A 27,146-nucleotide genomic window follows, 5' to 3' on the forward strand; every position below is an offset into this window, starting at 1 on the left:
GAACAAATTATGACAAATAGAAAAAAGTAATTCGTGAGATGTAAAAGCAGATTTTTTTTTTTTTTTCAAATGTTTGATACGCCTTTGCATTGTTTCGGAAATTCCTATAAAGATTTTCAACATTAAATATCATAGGACTAAGATTACACACATAAATATATAGCAGTTGTTTCTCTTTATTCATGTAGAGGAAGATTATATGTGCGCGTTTTCTTGGGCACAACTATAGCTAGCCATGGCCACCAATCTTTCTCTTCTTTTATCAATTTTACTTCTCCTTCTTGTAATACAGCCAATTGGAGGTCACTCTTTCAAGTCCCTCCAACATCTTGAGGGATCTCACAAGTCACAAGGGCCAAACAGTGGAAGGGCTACATGAGATCAAACGTTACCTCAGAGCATTCGGCTACTTAAAGTTAAACCACAGCATTGGTTTAAGCAAATATGATCATGCTATTGTAAAAGACAAGGATGAGTTCGATGAACATTTTGGAACGTGCAATATAATCTTTCCAGAAGAATTTTCATCTCATTTTTACAGGAAGGCTCAACTCTAGCACCCTCAATAAAATGATGACTCCAACTGTGGAGTAGCCGATGGCAACACGAGTCCCAATTATGCATTCTTCAATGAAAAAGAAAAGAAAAATGCACTTTGATGCCGATGAGAACTGGATCGATAACCCAAACGGTGATCAAGTTGACATGGTATCGGTGGCCACATGAAATTGGACACATTCTTGGACTTCAACATAGCAAAAATGTAGATGCCATTATGTACCCTACGATAAGGTTTGGAATGACAAAGGGAAATGAGCGATGATGATATTGATGGGATAGTATGCTAATTGGTTATTTTTAATACTCTATCAATTACTGTTTGCTAGGTTAATTTTTTTACTATTTTAAACTTTGGTTATCTTATAAAGAAAGTCAAATAAATATATGATAAGTTGTAATTTATAAAGTATAAAGTGATAAAAAAAAATATAGATGCTCATCTATTCTTACGGAGGAATGAGGTGTAGATGATAGTGATATGTGAGAATATGGTCCTTGCTAATAACCATAGGGTTTTTTTTTTTTTTTTTTTTTTCCCCTTAAACAGAATAATAAGAATTCATTTAAAAGATTATGTGGCAATATAATTGTTAAATAGCTGATGTGGTGTAAGATACATAGGTTGCCCGTTTGTAATAAAATTGGTAATATCCATTTTTAATGCTCTTCAAACAAACATTACCTTATAGAACAAATTGCACGCGCGCATACATTCTCTCTCTCTCTCTCTCTCTGAATCAACTGCATTCCTCCCTGAAAGCATTGAAAATGAATAAAAGCCCAGCATTGTGTACAACTTCTTTACAAGTCACTTGGCACAAACAGAAATAGAGGAAACAATCCATTTACCATCAAATTCTTCAAAGGATGAAAGATTTTGAGAACATCCCTCATATGCAATAATGAAAATCGAATTGCTTGCCACTAGCATTAGGTGAACATGCAGCGTAGGACATTTTCAGTCATGGAACATATCACATTCACCTAGAAAATCATCCCTATAGGCTCGAATGCATCAAGGGTTTCTACATACCGCGTCCAACTGAGCAATCTTATAGTGTTAAGGTTTGAAATTCAAATCAAACCCTAATAGTTAAAAGAGAAGTACATCATGTCAAAAGCCTTGTTAGTCAAATAGCACGTCCTGGTGTTCCTGACGGAGACATTCAGAGTTCAAATCTCATCTCTTTCATTGTATCTATTGAATTATCATAAAAGAAAAGAAATAGTACATCATCATCCATGTAAACAGTTTTAAGGCAATGGACCCAAAGATGCTATTGGAAAATATAGAGATGACATCTTACAATTGTATCTTCAGCAGAGCTGTTGCCAAACACACAGTCTGGGTACATTGGTAGTATCTATTATGACAATTATATTAAAAAATAAAAATCTGAATTTTGAATGGAAAGAGGACTTAAGGCTGAACATAGCAGCACTATCTCATGCAAACGTGCAACTGTTATATTTTACAATATATACTTTCTAAAAATTAGGGAACTCTTCACTAATCACGATGATATTCCATACACAATACATACACTAAAACACATGTAGAAACCCAACTTTAGAACTAGTATTCTCTGCAAGACCCATTGGTAAAAACCCCTTACATAAGACAACTATACACTTAACTGCAATGACAAATTTATGAAATCAAAAGAATGAATGTGAAGTGTAGTAGTAATATTGAAATTTTTACAATTTGCAAGAGCTCTAACCCATAGCCACTTGGAATGTTGTCAAATATTAGTCTTCCTTAACACTCTTCAGGTATGTCCTGAAAAGGAAAAAAAAAAAATCCATGACCAGAGAGAATTGAATTGAGTATGAATACAGAAAAAATAGGATAGATCCAACATGATAGAAGGCTCCGCCCCCACCCCCCCTCCTCTCTCTCTCTCTCTCCCAACCAACAAAGAAAATAATGAACAAAAAAAAAAGGAAAAAGAAATAAAGAAGGAACAGCATTTTAGTTTGGGAGTGTAATTTATTAACATTGACTCAGGATAATAAGCTATATGAATTCCCCCAGCCACTAATTTGCAGTTTATCTGTGATTAAGCTACATGAAATATGTGGGGAAGCATGTGATCCAATGGCAACCTTTAGCTCTTGCATTGGGTTTCTTGGCTGGGGTAAAAGTTGAACAACAAATGTAATTATGTAACTATATCCTATATCCAAGCTTATAACCGAGACAACTAGTTGTGTTTTAGAGACACCATGGTATATATATATATACACACACACACTAGGCACATGGGCATTTTGAAGCAGGAAAAAAAAAAGAAAAAAAAAAAAAAGAGAAGGGAAATCCAACTCACACCTTGAGGAAAATTCAGCGCATCAGACGAGTTGCTAAATATTAGCAAGAAAAAAATTTCCCAATCAAACAAAAGATTAAACATTCAAGCCAGAGAGAGGATAAACATATAGTTTGGGTGGGTTAAAGACTGGCACCCTCGAAGGTGCCAGCCTGTTAGTAAAAACTTCTTGGTATCCTACCAGAGAGATTCAAATCCTGGCTTCATCAGGGTTGGGGGCTTTTATAGGCTGAGGGAAGACTTTACCCCTGGTGAATCCCAGCTCTGGGACCACATGAAAATAAAATATGTTGAAAATGATTGGCACCTTTAGAAATATACAAGAATGGAAATTACTGACCTCTTCCAATCTTAAGCGGCCTATTCCGACTTCTATACCCATATCCACAATGGATTCATCATTTTCAATCTCTGCATCTGTAAATGTGAGTGCTCGCTGTAACTTCCTAGGAGAAAACACCTCAACCTCAGCCATGTATGTGGCAGTCACAGGTCGGTGGTCTGAAAGTTTAAGCTCAGCCCTCCTGTAACTCAGTAGCTTCATTCCCTTGCCACATGAAAGGATACGATCACACCTGGAAAAGGAGTGAATGCTAAGGTAACTTTACACAAGAAATTGATCATCAAACGATGAGGGAATAGATGCTATTGGTACCTAATTATCACAGACAATTAAGTGAGGATTGGACATTCATCTAAAAGGATTCAGATTTGACAAACATATATCAGAATATATCTAGTTTTGATCAGTCTCTTTAGATCTCAATTAAGGACCAATGGGGACTTTCATGTTCACTAAGTCTTGAAATGTGTTTTTACCATATGGGAATCAAAACTAAGCCTATCAACCATGTAAGGGAAAATTCTTAAAGCAGAAGTAAACAATTACAAAATACAATAGCTGATGGACCAATCACAGAACTGCAATAATTTATTACATTATAAATGGGAAGATGATGAAATGGTGCTGGTTCTCTTTGGCGTAGCCAAAACACAAAAAGTCCTGCTTTTTCATGGTCTAGGAGACGTGATTGGTAGGCAACCTTGCCCCCAATTTTTTTGGAGAGGTTGATTGATTCTTGCACTTAAACCCACGACCTAACGTTTTTTATGGAAGGCACTTGCCATCACACCAAGGCCCAACCTATGGTGATGGTTCGGTTGGAGGTAGTGGTAAAATTAAGAGAGGAAAGATGCCATTACTCAATATGGCAATGTAAACGTAGCTCGCAGGTATGTATAAGGTACCCAACGTCAAATCAGACGTTTTGTTTTTGTACAAGTTAATACTACTCAGGACAGTAGACTTCCATTTCATGGCTGCCTCATAAAAGCTAAATGCTTTGCACACAATTTCTTCTATAATATTCACTCCCTATACAAAAATTCTCAGTTTACATATGTGACATTGCAGCTCTCAGAATCAATTTCAGAATCTATCACCAAAAGGTAGATCAAGGAAAAGCTACTGAGCTAGTAAGGACTGCCAGTTGGACCTTCTCAATACTGGGCATTCATTTATATGAGTTCTCCTGAAGCTAATAATGGCAAGATAGATACCTGTTTTAATTTTAAAAAGAAAAGTAAATACAAAGTAGATGAAAATAATTAAAGTGTGTTTGGAAGTTTTTAAGGGAGGGGAGAGTAGAGGGTAATTGTGGGGGGCGGCTTCGAAGGAGAGGATAGGAGAGGGGAATGGTTACCCCTTCCCCTTGTTTGGATGTTTTAAAATTAAATAGGGGAAAGAGGAATAGATGAATGGTCATATAAATTGACAATTATGACCTTCTTTTTTTAATTTTAAAGAAATAAATATAAATTGACATCATAAGGGCAAAATTGACAATTAATTTTTTATTAATATAAGTGAAACTCATTGATGAGAATCAACAAGCATTCAAGGATCCATTGCATGTTCCAGTTGGGCCTATTACTAAAGCAAGATCCAAGAAGATCAAAGAAGCACTTAATGGGCTGATTCAAGAGATTTGGGCTGATTCTAACGGAGGACATTCCAAACTTAGCCCAAAGAAAGATGAAGGCGTAATGAATTTAATCCAAGCGATGGAAGGCTAATCTGGCTTAATTGGGCATGATTTATGGCGTAGATTAATGGCTGATTGATTTTTCAACTCCATATCAGTTAATGAATATTTTTCCTAGTCTGGAGCATCTAATTTTAGACTAGATCTACCTTAATTTTAGGCTTTTATTATTTAGAACGTTTTTAGCTATTTTTCCTATTTTGGATCTGCTAATTTAAGACCAAATCAACTTTTATTTAGGGTTTTATTATTTAGTACGTTTTTTATATTTTTCTATTTTCAATCATGCCTTATAAATAGCATGCACTCATTGTAATAAGGGAATTATTGAATAAAAATCAGAAAATGTGAGGCTTTGCTCTTTTTTTGGTTCTTCAAGAACTGTGAACTTATCAGGAATTCTTCCTTGTGGCGTTCAAACTTTATACCTTTGGTTCGTGATTCAATTATAATCATTGGGTCAAGGTCTATTACTTATACCTTTAGTTCGCATTTCACTTATAAACGTTGGGTCAGGGTTTTATCAAAAATCTGAATTTTAGCTTTCTTGGGCAAGTATTCCAATATTTTTGTTGGGTCTCAAAGCGTGTCAATTGAGATTCGCATCACCCATCCCCTCCCCTCCCCCTCCAAATTCCCCCAATTTGAGGGATTAAAAAGGAGGGTTTGGAGGGTTAAGATAGCCCTCCAAATCCCCTCAAACCCTTCCCCTTCCCCCTTTAAAAACATCTCAACAAGATTCATTAAACCCTCCCTATCCTTTCCTTTATTTCCCTCTCCTCCCCCTCCATCCAAACACACTCAGAAAAAGTAGTAGGAACTGTTAAAGCTTCATAAATTTATTGAACATGTGAGATGCACCTCACACAGCGAAGGCAACAATACTATGATGAACATACAGAGAAAAACATATAAAAAAACTACCACTAGCCACAAAGACATGCAAGCCGAAAGGGATGAGATGCATTTGTTTGAAAAGGTAAACAAAAGAACCCTAAAAAAACCACTGTAGATACACATCAATACTAGAGAAAAGTAACCTTAACTAAGAATTTGAAGGATAAGGTTTACTTAAACAGTACAGTCTAAATCATAATTCACTCTAACATGATCAATTAATCATTTGCTAAGGATGAGTGAACAACTAAATAAGCACAATAATAGCAGGAGTGGAGATCAAGCCCTTGGACTAGGCAAATTAAATCATACCATGCTGGTGTACGCCTCCCAGACTTTGGATCCTCTCCATAGTACTTCTCTGAATTGACTTCATATTTATATGTAGGTGGAAATTTTAAGGTACCCTCCAACCATCCATCAAATGCACGACCCTTTTTAAGCTCCCGCAGAAGCTGTCAGAATAAGATCTCAATGTAATTAAAAGCCAAATAGGCATTCTATAAGGCTTACTTTCTACATAATTATATCTTATAAAAGGATAAGGTTGCCTTCTGTTTGCAATGGCAGATAAATGATACTTAAAAGATATATATTCTGAAATTTAGCACCTCAAAACATCAGAAGACACACACATATGTGAACAGGCATGTTTGCTTGAAATTTCATTAGGAAAATAATTATGCATAGGAGACAAACGTTCTCTTAATGATATTTATTATCCTCACTCACAACCCTCCCTCTCCTGTGGTCAAAGTTCAAGAAAGGGGTTCACAACTTTTCTCAATTTTTTTAAGAAATTAAAAATATAAATAGTAATGCTACAATAAAGAGTAAAATTATTCAACAAAAAAAGGTTGTTGAGTAACTAAAGGTTCAATGCAACTCAAAGTTAACAACTTTAAGCTCCAAATGCCTTTCATTTATGATTCCCTAGCTCCACTAGACTTTCACTCAAATTCTCTTAATTATTGATTTCCCAAGCAGTATTGAGTCTATTGACTTTATGTCAATAATGCACATCTTAGTATAAACATATAATAGAATTTTGTGTCATGATATGTTACGGCATCTAGAACCCAAAAATTAATATACAATAAAACAGAGATCTGATGGACAATCAGTCATATGGTGGTATCATTGGTGATCCACACTCAATTTGATGGCTTCAGGTTTAAGTTAGCATTGGTTTCTATGAATATTAAAACTAAGTTCTGCAATTCAATTGTCTTTTATTTCTTTTATATATATATATATATATATTTTTTTTAGTAAATTATTTCATGTTTCTCTATAACGTAAAAGATTAACAAGTGCAATGCAAATACTCAATATTCAGAAAACATTGATCTGCCCATTCTTTTTAGCATATATCTCTATTTTGGGATAATATATCACCTAGAAAGGCCTAACTGCAAAAGCATTATCTAGAAACTTCAATTCTCATATACTATATCCAGATAATTAAAACCATTATAAAAATATAGCCACAGACTCCAAGACCATTAGAGCATGTTACATTCTACTGTGTTGCAATGTTTTTTTCTTTAGTTAATTTTGCATGTGAAGAAGATGAATAAAGATAATGGAGAAGTAACCACGGACAGAAGGAATAAATAATTGCATGCTAACATTATCTGTCACCAGAATGAATTAATTTAATTACATGTTAAATTAATTGCTAACAAATCTTTTCACGTATCTGTCACCAGAATAAGGCGATATTCCAGAAAATTTGCAATGTTTAAGAAATACAACTTCAATTGCTTCACATTTTACAAGTTACTACATTTTCTTGATGAATACAATATACATTCTTGGCCTACTATTGAAGATAATTTGAAGTGAGCCCATCACTTTTGTCTTTCATAGTAAATAAGAGGAAATGACCAGGGCATTTAGAGTGCTACACTGATATAAATTACTTCAGTAATTCATACTACCATAAAAAGTTTGATAATTTACCTGGTCACTCTCAACCAACTTGGACCAATCCTTATTGGAAATAAGTTCTCGTGTTTTCTCATACGACAGGTTTATTCTGTAGTTCAGATCACCCAACCAAATTATCCTTCTGTGGAAAAAAAAAAAAAAAAAAAAAAGATAATGTCATTAACCCAATTATTTTCAAATAAGGAAGACATAACTCCTGAAGTATATCAGAAAAATGAAATTGAAAATTAGCTGAAAATTAATTTAATATCAAACATATTTTTTTTTATATAGGACATTTCAGACAGATTATTGTAATATATGACAGGATGAGGAGATGGTATCTCTATGAGGAGCTACAGATATTCAATTATTCCCACTCCTAGCTTAATTGCAGAAGTGCTATCAAAATTTGACACAAACATCAGCAGTCTCTCGTTCTGCTAGTACAATTTGAGCAGTAGAAATCTTTATACCACATCCATGTGTGTAACTAATACATAAATATTTTCTTCTCTCCAATTTGGATATAAATGTAATATTCAAGAAAATACACCACATTCAAAATGAATGAATAACTTTACATTATAAAGAGATTAATGTAGCTCAACCATCATTAGCATCAAACTTAAGATCTATGAAGACATCCTTTTTAAGTATATTGAGCTAAAAAAAATGAAGGAACACAAAGAATTTTTTTTTTTTTTTTCTGTTTTTATTTTATTTTATTATTTTTTTTAAAAAAAAATTTCAGAAGTCAAATATATTTTATCATTGGTCATCTGGATTTTATTTTAGGTCTTATTAGATAATTAGGTTATTAGTATTTTATCTAATATCCTAGATTTATCTTATTTTTTCTTTTGGTTTTTCCCTGCGTCAAATTTTAGTGAAAGAATGAATCCCAATCCAGTCTTCAAGCAAAGCCAAGAAAGCCACCATAACTGTCACCCTTCTCTGTCAACCAATACCATCCTCACCACCAAGGTAAAAAAAACCCTGCAAACCCCAAATTTCCAAACACAAAAAGCCCAAAACCCAAGCCACCCCCACCAAGACCCCATAACCCAACCACTGCCAGCAACTACGCCCAAGCTCGCACCAAAATCCACAAAGCAATATAGTTGGACTTGGAATTCTAAAGTATTAGGCTGTCCCAATCAACGTGGTCTAACTCACGAGCTAACACATTGGGCTATCCATTAGTGTTCATACAGTGCACGGCATATGTGTTGCTTCTCTTTATTTAGTTATCGTGCCAATAGCTTCTTTAGTGGGCTCTATTTACTATTTCCAGATTGGAAAAACTCCTAGCCTTGTGCATAATGGTGCTATTGGAAGCACCTACTTTTATTGGTCATTAAGACCAATGGATACTCACCAAGTGGTTAGATGAGATGGACCAAGTGCTGTACAATAATCACATATATCACATGTGTGATTCATAGATTTACATGATGAATTTAATAGTTGCACATGGGAGATTAGTGAACCAATAAGATAGAGCCATGTGGCCAATGAGAGTAGGGTTGTGGTAGTATAAATACATGCTTGTACTCTCATTTCTATGCATTGAATAAAATTGCTCATCATCTGTGTGCTTAGACTTGAATAGTCTTGTCTAACTGAAGAGACTCCCTTGAAGTAGTCTCACTTGGAGAAGGTGACTCTCCCAAAGAAGTCACACACTTCCATTCATTCATCCATCTTTTCATACAAGATCTTTCCCCATTCCATTTCCATCATCCTTACCCTAACCCTAATTGCACCATCTCAACCCTAGTATATTTTCCCTTCCACAATCATCTTCAAAATCATCATATACATTCTTCCATAGCCTCACCCAACCCTACCATGTCCTAAATCCCTCATCCTAGTCCTCACATCCACAAGAATCCACATCCATTCTCACACATCCTTACATACTTGAACCCTAAATCCAGAAACCCTAGTTTTCACTTCTGATACTATCAAGAACATACTTGAATTCCCATAACAACACAAAACTCCTTGTAGTTCCTTGCACAAAACCCTATAAAATATAATGAAGTCATCCAAGACCTTTGACCAAAGGTTGAGAATTTGAACACTAGGTTCAATGCCTTGGATGGTCAACTAGTATCCATGAACTCTTCCATCCAAAGACTACCCAATACCCTTGACAGGAAGGCCACCAAAACTTAGCGATGGAAGAGAAATATAAGTAAGTGCCAACAGATTTTGCTACAACGCTAACCAATAGAAATATCTGAACTATGTGTAGTAGACTTAGAAACTTTTCCTCAAAAATATGACGGAAACTGATGCATTTAGATTATGAAAACTTTAAATAACCACTTGGGCTTGAACAAGGCAATTATTAGGATAACATGCACTTAGAACATAAAATTATTGGAAAAAGTCACTCTAAAACTAAAGAGCTCTAGACAATTATTTTCTTTTTCCACTTTGATTGATAATATTTGAACCTAAGACTTATGAAAATCCCATCCCATCCCTTTACCAGCTGACCCAAGCTCAAGGGCAGCTTTAAACAATACTATTTGACAGAATATAACAGAAGAGATGTTTCACATTGAAGAACGAACAAAGAATTTCAGCTGAATAAATAGAACCTAACTACCACATTAGCAAATGAAATACCTTCTTTACAAAACTAAGAGCATGTTTGGTACACTGTAATAGACTCTGTAATGTAACAATTATTCCTTAGGAGTTAGGAATAACCATTCAATTGTTTGGTTGTGTTTTTATTACTTGTAATAGTTATTCCTCAGGAATAGTTATTCTTTAAAATGAAATATATTTATTTCTTATTAAAAGGAGTGTAATTTATATCTCTTAGCCTTTGCTAAAAAAAAATAAAAAGAAGATTCTTTTTTTTTTTTTTTTTTCAGATCACCCAACCAAATTATCCTTCTGTGGAAAAAAAAAAAAAAAAAAAAAGATAATGTCATTAACCCAATTATTTTCAAATAAGGAAGACATAACTCCTGAAGTATATCAGAAAAATGAAATTGAAAATTAGCTGAAAATTAATTTAATATCAAACATATTTTTTTTTATATAGGACATTTCAGACAGATTATTGTAATATATGACAGGATGAGGAGATGGTATCTCTATGAGGAGCTACAGATATTCAATTATTCCCACTCCTAGCTTAATTGCAGAAGTGCTATCAAAATTTGACACAAACATCAGCAGTCTCTCGTTCTGCTAGTACAATTTGAGCAGTAGAAATCTTTATACCACATCCATGTGTGTAACTAATACATAAATATTTTCTTCTCTCCAATTTGGATATAAATGTAATATTCAAGAAAATACACCACATTCAAAATGAATGAATAACTTTACATTATAAAGAGATTAATGTAGCTCAACCATCATTAGCATCAAACTTAAGATCTATGAAGACATCCTTTTTAAGTATATTGAGCTAAAAAAAATGAAGGAACACAAAGAATTTTTTTTTTTTTTTTCTGTTTTTATTTTATTTTATTATTTTTTTTAAAAAAAAATTTCAGAAGTCAAATATATTTTATCATTGGTCATCTGGATTTTATTTTAGGTCTTATTAGATAATTAGGTTATTAGTATTTTATCTAATATCCTAGATTTATCTTATTTTTTCTTTTGGTTTTTCCCTGCGTCAAATTTTAGTGAAAGAATGAATCCCAATCCAGTCTTCAAGCAAAGCCAAGAAAGCCACCATAACTGTCACCCTTCTCTGTCAACCAATACCATCCTCACCACCAAGGTAAAAAAAACCCTGCAAACCCCAAATTTCCAAACACAAAAAGCCCAAAACCCAAGCCACCCCCACCAAGACCCCATAACCCAACCACTGCCAGCAACTACGCCCAAGCTCGCACCAAAATCCACAAAGCAATATAGTTGGACTTGGAATTCTAAAGTATTAGGCTGTCCCAATCAACGTGGTCTAACTCACGAGCTAACACATTGGGCTATCCATTAGTGTTCATACAGTGCACGGCATATGTGTTGCTTCTCTTTATTTAGTTATCGTGCCAATAGCTTCTTTAGTGGGCTCTATTTACTATTTCCAAATTGGAAAAACTCCTAGCCTTGTGCATAATGGTGCTATTGGAAGCACCTACTTTTATTGGTCATTAAGACCAATGGATACTCACCAAGTGGTTAGATGAGATGGACCAAGTGCTGTACAATAATCACATATATCACATGTGTGATTCATAGATTTACATGATGAATTTAATAGTTGCACATGGGAGATTAGTGAACCAATAAGATAGAGCCATGTGGCCAATGAGAGTAGGGTTGTGGTAGTATAAATACATGCTTGTACTCTCATTTCTATGCATTGAATAAAATTGCTCATCATCTGTGTGCTTAGACTTGAATAGTCTTGTCTAACTGAAGAGACTCCCTTGAAGTAGTCTCACTTGGAGAAGGTGACTCTCCCAAAGAAGTCACACACTTCCATTCATTCATCCATCTTTTCATACAAGATCTTTCCCCATTCCATTTCCATCATCCTTACCCTAACCCTAATTGCACCATCTCAACCCTAGTATATTTTCCCTTCCACAATCATCTTCAAAATCATCATATACATTCTTCCATAGCCTCACCCAACCCTACCATGTCCTAAATCCCTCATCCTAGTCCTCACATCCACAAGAATCCACATCCATTCTCACACATCCTTACATACTTGAACCCTAAATCCAGAAACCCTAGTTTTCACTTCTGATACTATCAAGAACATACTTGAATTCCCATAACAACACAAAACTCCTTGTAGTTCCTTGCACAAAACCCTATAAAATATAATGAAGTCATCCAAGACCTTTGACCAAAGGTTGAGAATTTGAACACTAGGTTCAATGCCTTGGATGGTCAACTAGTATCCATGAACTCTTCCATCCAAAGACTACCCAATACCCTTGACAGGAAGGCCACCAAAACTTAGCGATGGAAGAGAAATATAAGTAAGTGCCAACAGATTTTGCTACAACGCTAACCAATAGAAATATCTGAACTATGTGTAGTAGACTTAGAAACTTTTCCTCAAAAATATGACGGAAACTGATGCATTTAGATTATGAAAACTTTAAATAACCACTTGGGCTTGAACAAGGCAATTATTAGGATAACATGCACTTAGAACATAAAATTATTGGAAAAAGTCACTCTAAAACTAAAGAGCTCTAGACAATTATTTTCTTTTTCCACTTTGATTGATAATATTTGAACCTAAGACTTATGAAAATCCCATCCCATCCCTTTACCAGCTGACCCAAGCTCAAGGGCAGCTTTAAACAATACTATTTGACAGAATATAACAGAAGAGATGTTTCACATTGAAGAACGAACAAAGAATTTCAGCTGAATAAATAGAACCTAACTACCACATTAGCAAATGAAATACCTTCTTTACAAAACTAAGAGCATGTTTGGTACACTGTAATAGACTCTGTAATGTAACAATTATTCCTTAGGAGTTAGGAATAACCATTCAATTGTTTGGTTGTGTTTTTATTACTTGTAATAGTTATTCCTCAGGAATAGTTATTCTTTAAAATGAAATATATTTATTTCTTATTAAAAGGAGTGTAATTTATATCTCTTAGCCTTTGCTAAAAAAAAATAAAAAGAAGATTCTTTTTTTTTTTTTTTGGGTAGTTTCCTTTATCATGTACGCAGCAATTCATTAATTTTTGTGAGTACAAACCGAACCATTTTTTATTTGAAGTCAAGATAAATTTCATTAACTAATTCAAACTGAAATGTAATACATCAAGTTCAAGCTGTTCTGCAACGACATCAAGTACATCCTCAACCTAAGAGATATAATCATCTATACAAACTGAATCATTATGATAGCAGTTTTTGCGTATTTAGTGGTTATGTCTAAGGATAACTAAATCATTATGATTATACCACATCATTATTTTGCTGTAATTACAAAGTGAATTATTATGATAACAGTACAAGCACAAAATAATATTAATTATTATTTTGCTGTTATTTTGAGACTTTAATGTTCATTGGAGATATTATCATATTTTTATTTATGGAGATATTAATTTTCAGCCTATAACAATAATATTAATTATATACCTTTTTTTTTTCAATTTATATATAATAATAACTTACAGAAAGTGTAAATATATAATTTTTTCTTAAATGGTACATTAAGAAATTTGGCTAAAATATGATGTCATTCCACCCCTTTATCATATTGTACCAAACTAAAGGATACAAATTAAGAATTTTTCTATCCTTGTGTTATCACCAAACGGATGAATATAAATAATTATTCCATTACAGCTTCTTGTATTTCTAGTAATACTTTTTTGATAGATTCCTTGTAATACTTATTCTTATTACATTGTAATCACCATTATAGTGCACCAAACATGCCCTAACTATTGCCACCATCATATGAGTGAAAGGATACCATCAAATAAACCAAAAAAGAAAAAAAAATCCTTGTCAAGAAACGAGAGAGAGAGAACAGTTCAGAGTTTTGCAATGGTATGGCATATACTTACTCGTGATCAAGGATGCTTTTGGGAAGCCCAATATCAGAATATGAATGAAAATGAGTTCTTCGATGTATTTCACGCACATCAGCATTTCTTTTTAGCTCGTCTCCATCTTTTTCACCTGATGTCAGGTGGGTACATATAAAACAAAAAAGGGTCTGATATATGGACATGCTGACAGAGATTGATCCCTGGAAAATTGAACAACTGTCATGAAATCTATATGACTGCCATAGCTTACATGGATTTCAAAAATGAAAACAGAAAAATTAATATTACCCATCAAAATTAATTACATTAACAGTTACCATCTACGTGCTGAATATCAAATCATGAGGCTAGGGAAGCAAGGACCTAGGATTTCATTATTTAGTTGCAAGGTATGCTTTCTTCTCCAAATATTCACATCAAAAGATTGCAAGCCACATAGAAGTTCTGATGTGGTCATCCAAAAAGTTTCAAATGCATGCATAATGTAGACAATATCTAATCTTTAAGGTTGATAATTATGGCATAATTTCTTACATAGGAGACATTTTGTTTTTGATAAATTACCGATTGTCACAAAAACATAAGCTGTTCTAAAATGATAACTTTAATCATTTTAGTTCTAACACTCCCTCTCACGTGTGGGCCTAAACTCCCCCTTAATAAATGGGACCCAACATGTAGGAGTTTCTAATATTTTAAATGAGAGGTAGAGTGGGGACAAAAATCAAACTTAAGACCTCTTGCTCTAACACCATAATAAATTACTGATTGTCTCAAAAGCTTAAACAATTAGAAAATTGTGAATTTGATCATTTGACCATAATTCTAACAGTTTTAAATTATAAACATGCTTGACAGGCACAAAATTCAAGTTTTAGATACTTGCCAAAGCCCCATGGATTCTAACATGCAGCTTCTCACCTTCATTAATTACACAGCACCAATCTAAACAGAAACTTCACAATATGACATTAGGCCTTCAGCAATCGATGATGTAATAGCTTCTGTTAGCTTATGAAATCATGAATAAGAAAGGGAGGAGAAAATTTTGACCTAAATGGATAAAAGTGGGGACAATTCTCATAGTCTGTACAAAATACATTGTTTCATTAGTTGGTTCCACTTTAGATCCTTCAAAAGCATCCCAATGGGGAAGCCTAGAATTCTAAGGCATAGAGATTAGAAGGAATTCAGTGCCTAGGCACAACAGTGCCTAACAATTGTATGTAAAGAAGCACGTAAAGATGTGATACAAGATTTGCTCTTCTAAGGTAGATGCAATCTGGATAATCCCTGTGATCTTTTCAGTGAATATAAAAAATCAATGCCATGTCATTCGAAATACAGGTTTGGGTAGGGTCTGGCTGTGATTTTTTTTTTTTTTTCTCCTGGGGGTGTGTGGTGTTTGGGGGGGAAACCCTGTGACATGTTGGGGTAGATCTTAACAACAGATAGTTTGAGCAAGTGTGGAATACTCTTTGCTTTTGGTGCTGTATGTGTAGATCGAGTGGGAGTTTAAATCATTTATTTCTTCATACTGTGAAATTGGCGAGATAAACTATTGGCATCTAGTGTTTTGTTTATTCAGGGTTAGGAGGGTTATGCCAAGAGCAGTGGTTAAACTATTGGCATGTTAGAAAGAAAATTTTCTTAAGAAGATGCAATGATGACATTTGAAAGTCAATTCCTTTTGTGTATAATCTAGCAATTTTGGAGAGAAGGGATGTGTGTATCTTTGAGTTATGTGAGTGATCAGTAAGGAGGCTAAAAATTTGTTCTTCATGTCTCTCTACTATTGGACAGGAACTACTTGTTTATTCTCTTTTCACACATGTTGGATTTCCTTGATCTTCTGAACTTTAGATTTAATTTTGTTTTTGGGTGTTTCTAACTATCAAATAATAAATAAATTATTAAAAAAACAGTTTTTTTTTGGGTGTTTCTCTTGTATGCATCCTGTGTACTAGGATTATATCCCTCTCGTATTTTCTTAGTGAAACTTATTAGTAATCCCAAAATAAAATCCATTACTATAACAATGAAAATAAAACAATCAGAACAGTCAAAAAGAATTCACAAAAATGCAAAGAGATGTAAGGAAAAGAAGCAAACCTTGTTTCCAATGTAGCCCATAACACCAACACCAACAGTAGACACCTTTAAGTTCTGAATATGTCTGCGCAAGCTCCTACGAACCCATATAGTGAGGAAAATCCCAACCATCTGCTTGCTTACTATCCTTACAAATGATGATCTTCGTTTCCTCTTAAAAAGAGACTCAAGGTCAATTTCTGCAAGCAAAGCTATCTGCGATGGCACTTCATTTGTGGTTGACTTGAAAGAACTGTATGTTCTGAAAGATTTGGTTCCCCTAAAGGACCTGATCGGTCTTAAGGAATTTGGTCTCTCTAACACAGGCTGAGATAGCAAGTTTAGTGGAGGCTCTGGCCAGCTCAAACCAATCCTTTCGGATCCACTAAGCATTCTGGTTAATTTGCCAGTGTTTTGGCCTACTGATGTTTCCTCATCCACTGAATCTTCTGTCCGCAAACAATTTAACCTATCCAACCTCTTTGGAGAAGAAAATTGCCTCTCCAACTCTTGTTCACCTGGCAATCTGGCACTTCCAGTACAGTCTGAAACTCCAGAATTCAAACATGTGCTTTTCTCGGTGATTGGTTTATCCTTGACTCCATCAAAACCATTGGAATCTTCATCAAATGGATGAACTTCCTCACCTACATCACTATCACTTTCAAACAATACCTCCTCTTCTATACCTGGGATATCATCAGATGGCTTGAACCTTGATGGAGAAGGTGGATCACTGAAGCTTTTTATTTTGGATTTTTTAGGTCGAATTCGATTCAGTGTTTCACGAATAATGTTTTCCCACTTTGGAACTGGACGGTTACTTTCAGCACCAAAGATATTCCCAGCACTTAATGGCACAATCTCCTGAAGACTGTATACATAAAGCATAAGTCATGCTTCTATGAAAGACTCTCCCAAATATAAACAACAGATTAAGAGAATAGAGACTGCTACAATATATTAAAATTTTAAAATAGAGGAAGAACACTTTAATTTTTTAGAGATAAATGCAATATCAACAACTATGACAGTTAACAAAGCAGGCGAGCACAATCTAAAGCAAACACGGAAGCACCAATTATCTTTACACAAAGTATACATGTAAATCAAATAACATACATGATTGGCAACTTATTGTATTTCAATGTAATATCAGTAACCAAAAGAAATTCAAGAAAACATACACTCACCCAATCACATAGATATCAGCTGGCTCATCAACATCTAGCCAATCATCAATATCTAGGTTGTCAGGTGGAAGTTTCCCTCCAACATTCCAAGTCCCAACACATATTCTAGGACAAAAAAGGACCAGAAATTAGAATAATTGGCTAACTCAGACTGATAGACCATCACTTTTACACATACCCGAATCAATATAACTAACTGTTAGATTAAGTGTACCATACCTGAGTTCCTCTGAGTTTATATACTGTGCCCTAAAAGTCTCTGATTTTCTTCTTCTTCTTAAACTTGGAAAAGCATCTGAGGTCCAAAAAATATATATGTTGTACAACATAATAAAGTAGTATAATACATACTTATCAAAAAAAAATTATATATATATATATATATATATAGTATATTANGGGGGGGGGGGGTGTGTGTGAGGGGAGGATTGTAAATCAAAGCCATGTCATTAAAAATAGGTCACCTCATTGCTCCATTAGCCATGTACACATGAAATTTACCAGAACAAGACGGAAGGACCAATAGAGATATATATATATATATATATAGTATATTAACATTTTTATTAACACAAACAAGAATATAAAAAATTAAATAAGGCAGAGAAGACAATATTAAAACTGAAAATATACATGATATATAAGACTACATTTTTTTTACAGTAAGCCACTAACCTAAACTAAAAAACAAATTATATATAAATATACTGGAAGATAGCAGAAATTAAACAATTTACTTTTGAATTATATGCATCTGAAACAACCAGGTTGTTGCATAAAATGGAGTCATTACTCCAAAAGAAGATGAAAGTAATTTTTAACTGGCTCATATCTAATACCACAGGATGATTCCATTATCATGTGGGGGCCAAATTCTCTACCCTCTCCCCAAATATAAAAACTCAATCTAATATCTCCAGACATTTGCATTTACTAGAATGAGCAGGAAGAGGACCATGACGGCCAATCTCAAGATTCATCCAGAAAAGGCATGCCATAGTTTGAAGCATTCTCCAACTTGTTGATTAGAAAAAATGCTAATACACCTGATTTCAGTAACATAATTTAATACAGCTACCATCTTATTCATATTTAAGAACTAAACTAAACCAATACAACAAGCACAGTTGACTAATTACATCAAGCAATCTTCTCTTTAAATTTCAAATCACTCTAGATTCCATTTGGCCAGCAGTGGAGACCCAATTTCCAATGCCACTATTTTGACTGTTTCAACCCAATTCCACTTGAAAAATCAAATTTCTAAAATTCCAAAAGATAAGAAATTATAATCAAATCCAACTGTGCACAATTTAAAATGGGATGAATGATCTTAATTCAAGAATTAAAAGTTGTCAAGAGCAGAGTCAAATGGTATCTCTTCCTCCGTCTCCAAAATATGTTTTGCCACAATTTCAAGAAGCCACTGAAAATTCTATTAAAGAAGTAAATCTTGATCATGCTGCGCCAATTTAGAAAAACTGAAACTGTGAACTTGAAAGGTTACCATTAATATCAACACAACCACGATACCCTCTGTTGCCCCTAGGCCTCAATCGTCTTCCCAATTGACCAAATGCTACAAACACCCACTTGATGGTCAGGCCAAAACATAAAATGCATTACACAAAACTATAAAATGCAGCCCAGAACAGAGAATTTCTTATGGTTGACACTCAAAACTCATCTACAAACCAAATTTCCAATAAATTCAGGTAAAAAAAAGGATTATAAGAACCAGTTCCAGTAGTCCTAATAGCATATTCAGAACCAATTAACCAAAACTCTTAATGGGTTCCTAAAATTCAAAATAAAGCTCTAGAAAAAGAGAGTAGTGAGAGAGACTGAGAGTGACCTTGAGGGTTGGAATTGTCAGTGTCATGTTGTTGTTGTTGTTGGCCTTGGTCATCATTTTCTTCTTCTTCTTCTTCTTCCTCTTCATCTTCATCTTCGTCAGCACTGAAATCAGAGTCCTGGGTGGTGATGTTAAGCCATTTACGCATCACAACTCTAGGCCAGAACAGCTGCACGCACCAATCCAAACAATACAGTTCAGCCCTACTTCTCTGCAATGTTTTTACCTCTTTTTTCTTTGTCATCCAAAACCCAAATACCAAAAACAGCTGCATATACTTATGTGTCTTATACTTATACAACGTCAACAAGAGAAGTAGTTACCTCATGTTGCTGTTGCTTTGAACCTTGCTTCATATCTGTTCAAGATATAGCGGAAACAAAATGCCACAACAAAATTATCAAAGTGAAGCTTGCAATTTTCAATAGAAATAGAAATAAATAAGAAGAAGTAAGCACCAACGTTGCCAGAAAATAACGGCAGCGGGAGGTCATGGACTTGTTTATTATCCCTGCTTTGACCTTTGGACTATTTTTTTTTTTTTTTTTTCTTTTGATAGGTGGACTAATTTATTTAATATTAGGTAAAGTCCAAAACCAATATTAGACTCGTTGTACCCAGCGTTCAACGAATAACATTTCATCAAGAAGAGGATAATTATTGAGTATTCTCGAAGTACGATAAATGCGTATTTTCTCTTCTTATAAAATTGGTGAAACTCATAATTCATGTGAGAGAAAGGAGTATTCAATAATTTTCCATCAATCAATGAGATATTTAAAAGATGAAGAAATTGATTATCTTGGATGGAGTATCATTTCTTAAAAAAAATAAGGTTTAAGGTTTAACATACCGTCTCAATATTTGCTTTTAAAATATCAAGAAAAACTAGACGAATTATAAAATTCTCCACAACTTGTTATTATTATTATTTCAAAAAACAGTAGGCACTTGTTATTATTATAGCTTTTGTTAGCATTACACTTAAAAGATCTGTTAAGGATAAAATTATTGAGTTCCATTATATTGAGAAGCAACAAAAGAAAATAAATAAATACTTTCTTAACTAACTTATGTGATTACATCCAAAAAAATTGAAAAAATTTTTATAATAAAAAATTTAACCTTAACCACTATCTACAAAGCACTCATTTATTATTACTATTAATGACTACTAACAAGTAACAACCTACGAGCAAGCAGTACCCAATAGGAGAAAAGCTACTTTACTTAATAGTAAATTAAATTATATATTATATATTATATTATATATTATTATATACTTTTTTTTTTAGGAAAATATTATTATATACTTGAGTTAGGGGTAGTGTGGACATTGTACGATAGTGGCAGGTCGGCTGGAAGGGACCCATAGTCTCTCTCTCTCTCTCTCTCATTTTTATTTAATTTTTGTATTTTTGTCTAATATTCATATTTAAGGTTATCCCATTCAAATACCTTCATCTTCATTTTCATGGGGTCACGTTTGGGTCCAGTATCGTTGAAATGATAACACATATCTACTTTTAAACACATGTTACCATCTGATTGTGTCTAATGCACTAGACCTAAAAACCAAATCCACTTTCATGATCTATGATGTTGGTTTAGTCACTAACTTACAACACTGGACATTGGACACTTGAAGCTGAAGCTAGACCGACAATATTATTGTCACAATCACTTTATTTTGACAACAACACCATGTGGAAAATAAAAATCATGGTTCATGAAACAGTGGAGGTCGTTAGTTTTGTTTTTTCTTTTGTCTTTCTTATACAGTACAAACCTCTTCAACTTTTTTCTGTCTCAAAAAAAATAAATAATAAATATCTCATTTCTTCTCAAAAGAAAAAATCTCTAAATAAGCTCATCAATTGTTGATTGCGATCACTATCAGTTTTAGATGGCATGGATGTTTTGGCTATTATTCTTTGCTGCCATAGTGTGGTCGATTTTGAAGAAAATGATGGTTAGGTTTGGGTGGGAACTTAAAAAATATGTTAGAATTCTTCAAGAAAGCAAAGTAGGATGGAATAAAAGATGCTCTCAACTTTCCCATTTGTAATTTGACAAATAAATAAAAGAATCACACAGCTAAAAGAAAGGGTACACATTAATGGGTATTGCTTACCAATGACTATTGAATATTCCTGACAACTTGAAAATTCAAAGAGAGTTTGAGCTTTCAATAAATGATGATAACTTCTGCTGTATTATTCGAGTCTCCAACGTGGATAATTTTTCCCCCTTAAACAGGAGATTTGAACCTAAATAAGTTGCATTTTCTATAAATACACCTACGAAGTAGAGACTAGAGAGAATTAGAGAATGTTATTGCGTTACAAAACTTCAGATAAATATTTTCTATAATTGTCCAGTATCATGTGATGGGTTTGTTTTGAACTTTCTGTGACAGGAAACCAATTAAGAAACACCATCTCTCTATCTCTTAGAAACTTGATCCTGGAACTAAATCCAAGATTGTTTTTGCATTAAAAACAGTTCAAGATCATTTAGTCAATTGTAGAGTGTTTTTTTCTTCTCCCTTTTCCAATCGGCCACTTGTTTTCCTTTGTCAAAAAAAAATTATTAAAAAAAAAAAAAAAAAAAAAGAAAGAAATTGAAATCCAATTTTAATAATTTATAATTTACATAACCAAAAAAAAAAAAAACATATTCTTATGTCAAGAAATCAATATGGTTGGAATGCATCGTTTTTCTTTATCTTCGTGTTATATGCGTATGCCTTGATAAGTAATTTATAGTTAAAGTTCTCATAAAACTTTCGAGTAACTTTTTATATTAAATTTGAATCCTCATTCATAAGAAAACAAGATGAGAACTACTATCTCATAAGATGAGAAATACTATTGATAATAGGTAACATACTAACTTCTGATTGATTATTATATATCTTGAGAAAAAACCGGCCACTGGATAGAACACTATCATTTGAGACTTAACAATTAAGCCAAAGTGCCAAACTTATGTTATCTGCCTTTAGACAAGTAATTGTGTGTTAGTATTCTTTATATCTTATCTCCATCACAAACAATCGACCTAAAAAATGAGTGAGTTCCTTATACAAACCAGGAGTATGGGGTCTCATTCAAGAGCAAGTAAGATGTTACTATGGTCACGTCGAAGTAAAAAAAGTCACACTGGTCGCCTCCCTCTACCCATTTTTCTTTTACCAAAAAAAAATAAAAAAGATTATTACACAAAATCAAAAGACGGACAGAACTATATATCCTATTCTATATAAGTGAGGATTGGCTCTAATTAATATATATATATACAACATGATTTACGACTTGAAAATGATTTTTTAGTATGAAAATTATTAATTAAATATGTGATTTTTTTTTCTCTTTCTTTTTAGATGGTTAAAAATAATATTTATTTATATAAAAAAAAAAAAAAAGTAATAATATACTACCCTCCCGCAACTCTAAAGTCTAAACCCAAGACTCCCCACTAGAGATGTATCAAATCAGCCCAAAGGTGCAGTGGTAATTACTAATTAGCTACGCGGTGTGTACTTGAAAGGATGAAATTAAAGGGTAAAAAATCTCCATTCTGCTTTGCGCATCCTCTTATGCTATGCAACTTGGGTGATTATTGGGAAAACATGCAAGGTGCAGAAGTAGTACTCTATACTCATCAATAATAACCACAATCCATGTGACTAGCCTTCTTTACGATGGTACTTTTGTTACATCCTTGCTGTGACCATTCTGTCTTTTATCATAAAATGATTCCACAAAACGAAAATTCTATTGTCTTGTCAAATTAAAATAATTCTTGTATATGTAGAATTTTATAATACATGCAATTTATTTACTTGAGTCGACCTAGGATCTCCGTTAATTTAAATTTTATATTTTTATTAGTTTTTGTTATTTTTCTATGCTCCTTTTGAATTCTCCTGCTAACAAAACCTTAATAAGTATCCATTTGGGTAAATAAAAAAATATGTTTGATTTTTGATTTTTTGTCTTATCTCTTTTAATTTGCCATTAAGTTAACTTTTAATTTTTTTTTAAACTACTTTTTAGCTCGTCACACATTTAACACAAAAATTACTAAAAATTATATTTTTTTTTGATAAGTAAGTTACCAAAAAGTAAAAACGATAAAAATACCAAACTGTCACTAAAGAGAGAAAATATATGAGGGATTGCGACAGCTGAGCCTGAGAGGCAAAACTTACTGTTAAGCAACGTGTAATTGATTGACACTTGGGACCCAAGCATTGTTCACTATGACAAAGACAGGTATAGGGTTGGGTTACCTCCCTTGTGAAACATGTGACGACACATCGTATAAATTCAATACCACCTCAAATCTGTTATAATTTTATGATGTCGTAAATTTTTTTCCCCCTTTTTTTAAAGGAAATAAAAAAATTTTCCTTTGAATTAAAAGAAAATAATATATTTTTTAATAAAAATATATTATTAATAATAAAAAATTACATGGTACATCAAAAAGCACACCATGCAAAATCTGAGCTAGCAAATCCTCCAACCAAATAAAAAAATAAAAAAAAATCAGAAACACAGCATACACAGCTAACAAATTAGCAACACAATTAAACTCAGTTGTACATTTATGTAATTTTCAAGAAACAGTTTAAAAATTATTTCTCAAAACAAATAAACTTCTAATTTTTATAAAAGTTGTGAATTCAAATTGACCCATCTGTAAGCTTTCTTCATATATATATATATATATATATATTTTTTTTTTGGTTGTTTATTTATTTATAATTTGGTGATTTTTATTCAAAATTTTGTCATTTAAATTTAAACTAATGTGCGCACAACACAACAGAAATGGACGAATTACATAAGAATTTGATTTTCATGATGCAGCACAAGGTATGAATTTAAGGGGTCCTGTCTTTCACCCTAGGTTGATACTTGATAGTTGATACTGATACATCCCCTCAGTCTTAGTTTGAAGTGTCTATACACATGAAGATGCGCCCCTTTTGGACTCAAACTTTCTAAGATATAATTCTTTTTTAGGAAAAAAGTAAGTAAAAACTTTGTAAGATGTGATTTCTTCCATGTGAAATGCGTGCTTAATTTTTTATTTTTTTTAAATAAAGGTGAAAATATTATTAGAAAACCAGAAAGTAGATTAAAAAAGGAGGAGCAAGCCTAGCCTACCTAACTAGCTCAGCTTCCTCGATGACAAAACAAAAGAAGGGGGCCTGCCCAAAATCAAAGGTACCTGAAAAGGAATTTTCTAAAGACCATGGGGCCGAAGAGTAAGTTGCCATATTTGCTTCTCTATTGACCCAAACAACTTCTAAGGGTTTAAATGTATATTAAAATTAAATTATATATATATATTAAAATAATGACGTATAAAAATGTCAGACTTCAAAAGCTTATTTTTCGAAATATTAGAGTCTAATTAAAAGTTAAATATTATATATAAAGATGTTTACAAAGTTAAATAATTTTTTTTTTATGCGGTGGATTTGACCCCATTTCTTCTTCTTTAACAAAAATAATACTCAACATTGCTTTTTTAAGAGGATTAGGGGGGGGGGAGGGAGAGTGTAAAATATAGATCAATAAAGTTGAATTCATTCTAAATTTCTATCTTAAGAACTAACCTATATTCTTCTCAAAAAAAAAAAAAAAAAAGTTCTAATACTTTTGCCTCACACTTTGAAAGCATTATTATAATACTTTTGCTTAAAAGCTTTCCTAGCTTTCCTGAAAAAGTAGATAAATACTTAAAAGATTATGCTAAAGGGTGTATTATGGCAATAGTTAATAATCAATTTTAAGAAAATTTTGACATTACTTTTATGAAAAATAAAAAAAAAATTGTCAAAATATTAACATTTTTTTTCTTTTTTTTTAACTGAATTATTAATTATTATCCTAACAGTATTCGTTAGCATTTCTTATACTTAAAATATTTTTTTAACTAGTGCGTATTATACCAAAATGTTTGACCTGTCACGCACTAACTATCTCGTTTAGTTATAACTTATAAGATTGACTTTCATGTCGGCATAGCATGCTCTTCTATTATGCATGATTAAATCTTGTTGATTATAAATAACACAAATAGATAATCAATGGCCACATCCCATCATTTTTTTTATTTTTTACCTACTACGTTACCTATTAGTTAATTATTGTGTGGTCCAGCTTGTTTGGACACGTGGCACGTCCATCTCACTTCCAGTACCAAAAAACTATAAAAAACTAAAAAAAAAACCAAAAAACAAAAAACAAAAAACAACAACAACAACAATCAAAGATCATATAAGCCAATATTGGCTTGGTTTCAATGATTCTATATCAAAGGGGATTAGGGGAGTATAAGTAATTTTGATCTAATCCTTTCCTCGAGGTGGAAAGCTACATGATGATTCTACGGATTTATGAGTTATAACTTCTAACATTTTTTTTTTTTAATGAGGAACTTCTAACTTCTTAAGTCATTGTAGCTAGCCAGGGTTCTGTAAAGAAAAAGCACCAAGTAGAAAATGGAAATGATTAAAAATAAAGTAAGGAGGAGAGTCTTGCAAAATATACTCCTGGGCATTCTTTGCTTCAAATCAAATTAAGAATTGGTTGATTAATTGAGAGATCTTCATCTTTTTTGGGTTTTGCCCAGGATTAAAAAAGAACCAAAAAATAAAATAAAATCTAGTGATAGTTTTCTATAAAATAAGGAAAGATAATCAATTAGGTGATCTTCATTTTTTTTTTAAAATTTGACAACTAAATTCAACTTCTCCTGGAAAAGAAAAAAGAACACTCGACAAACACCAATCAATAAAACCAAATACATAACTTTCATATCTCATATACTTTCATTTTTCATTAGCAGAAATGACTATCAGTAAGAAAATAAAGATAACCACACAAAAAAAAAAAAAAAAAAAAAGCATAAGAGAGAGAGAGACAGAAGAAGAAACTGAGAAGGGGAAAATGGCAACGTTGATAAATATAAAAAGATTAAGTGGATGAGTGAGGAGTCATACCTTTGAGATTTGGCTTAATTAGTAGATGTGAACCGCTTAACCAAGAAGCTATCCTTGGATTCTCTTCTCTGCCTCTGCCTCTGCCTCAATCAATGCAACTATTTGTTTTTCAGTTCAGGTAAGATCTATTGTGCTTTCTCTCTTTTTTCTGAGAAAATTTGGCTATTGGATCAGTGTGTGTCACTAAAGAAAGGTACAGCTTCGGCTGTGTTATAAAGTGCCAAGAAAACCAATGTTCCTTTCTACCCCTTTTTTTTTTAATTAATTTTTTATTCTACATCTCGTTTGAATCTTTGATCCAACAACAATGGTAGTTGTAGTAGTCCTCCGTCCTTACTCGTCGTCTCGGAATCAGTTTATGTCGCTTTCATATATATGTCGATAAATTAGGACTAAACATATAGTTGTGAACTACAAATAAGACTATTACTATTTCTTTTTTTTGGCCTTCGGGTTTTTTTTAGAGGATTAGATTCGGTTTCTAAAAAATATCTCATTCTATCATTTCAAAAGCTGCTATATTTATTATACTATGTTTTACAATTTATTTAACATTTTATTTTTTATTTTATTATACAACACATTAAAATAATATATCTACATAATAAAATAATATAACACAATGCTTAAATAAAATCCAAAACCTAATAAATTTTTTTTTAAAATATCATCTTACAACAGTACCATC

The 27,146-nt window shown here is 32.9% G+C and overlaps 1 protein-coding gene across 16 annotated transcripts; it reads right to left on the minus strand.

Annotated features, from left to right (window-relative positions):
* Positions 1-339: 339 nt before the first annotated feature.
* On the minus strand, positions 340-26,780 carry LOC112014565 (type IV inositol polyphosphate 5-phosphatase 3). Of its 16 annotated transcripts, none has more exons than XR_010628229.1 (15): positions 26,459-26,772; positions 19,758-19,792; positions 19,435-19,645; positions 19,087-19,158; positions 17,799-17,874; positions 17,580-17,684; positions 16,408-17,260; positions 14,311-14,495; positions 7,799-7,907; positions 6,146-6,288; positions 3,232-3,466; positions 2,286-2,344; positions 1,411-1,714; positions 1,244-1,314; positions 340-782 (listed from the first exon to the last, which is right to left on the minus strand). XR_010628229.1 is itself a non-coding variant. In XM_065771550.1 (13 exons), exons 3-13 carry the CDS (start codon positions 19,788-19,790, stop codon positions 2,324-2,326), a joined length of 2,043 nt encoding a protein of 680 aa, XP_065627622.1. In that variant the 5' UTR covers positions 19,791-19,792; positions 21,569-21,684; positions 26,459-26,771; the 3' UTR covers positions 1,801-2,323. The 16 variants fall into 16 exon arrangements, 10 of the variants coding, with proteins under 10 accessions (XP_065627622.1, XP_065627621.1, XP_065627624.1 ...); XR_010628228.1 differs by having other exon boundaries at positions 1,411-1,759; XR_010628232.1 differs by lacking the exon at positions 3,232-3,466 and having other exon boundaries at positions 26,459-26,776.
* Between the last annotated feature and the right edge of the window lie 366 nt (positions 26,781-27,146).

Source organism: Quercus suber, unplaced genomic scaffold (assembly GCF_002906115.3).
Source record: "Quercus suber isolate HL8 unplaced genomic scaffold, Cork oak 2.0 scaffold_45, whole genome shotgun sequence".
NCBI classification, from domain to species: domain Eukaryota; kingdom Viridiplantae; phylum Streptophyta; class Magnoliopsida; order Fagales; family Fagaceae; genus Quercus; species Quercus suber.

Excerpts from the sequence above, each read along its gene's own strand:
- LOC112014565 (XM_024046955.2), bottom strand. The coding sequence starts at position 19,790 with ATGAAGCAAGGTTCAAAGCAACAGCAACATGAG. Across the intron at positions 17,875-19,086 it reads TGGTTGTGTTGATATTAATG|ATGCTTTTCCAAGTTTAAGA; the intron begins GTAACCTTTCAA and ends TTTGGACCTCAG. Across the intron at positions 7,908-14,310 it reads AAAAGCATCCTTGATCACGA|AAGGATAATTTGGTTGGGTG; the intron begins GTAAGTATATGC and ends TTTTTTCCACAG.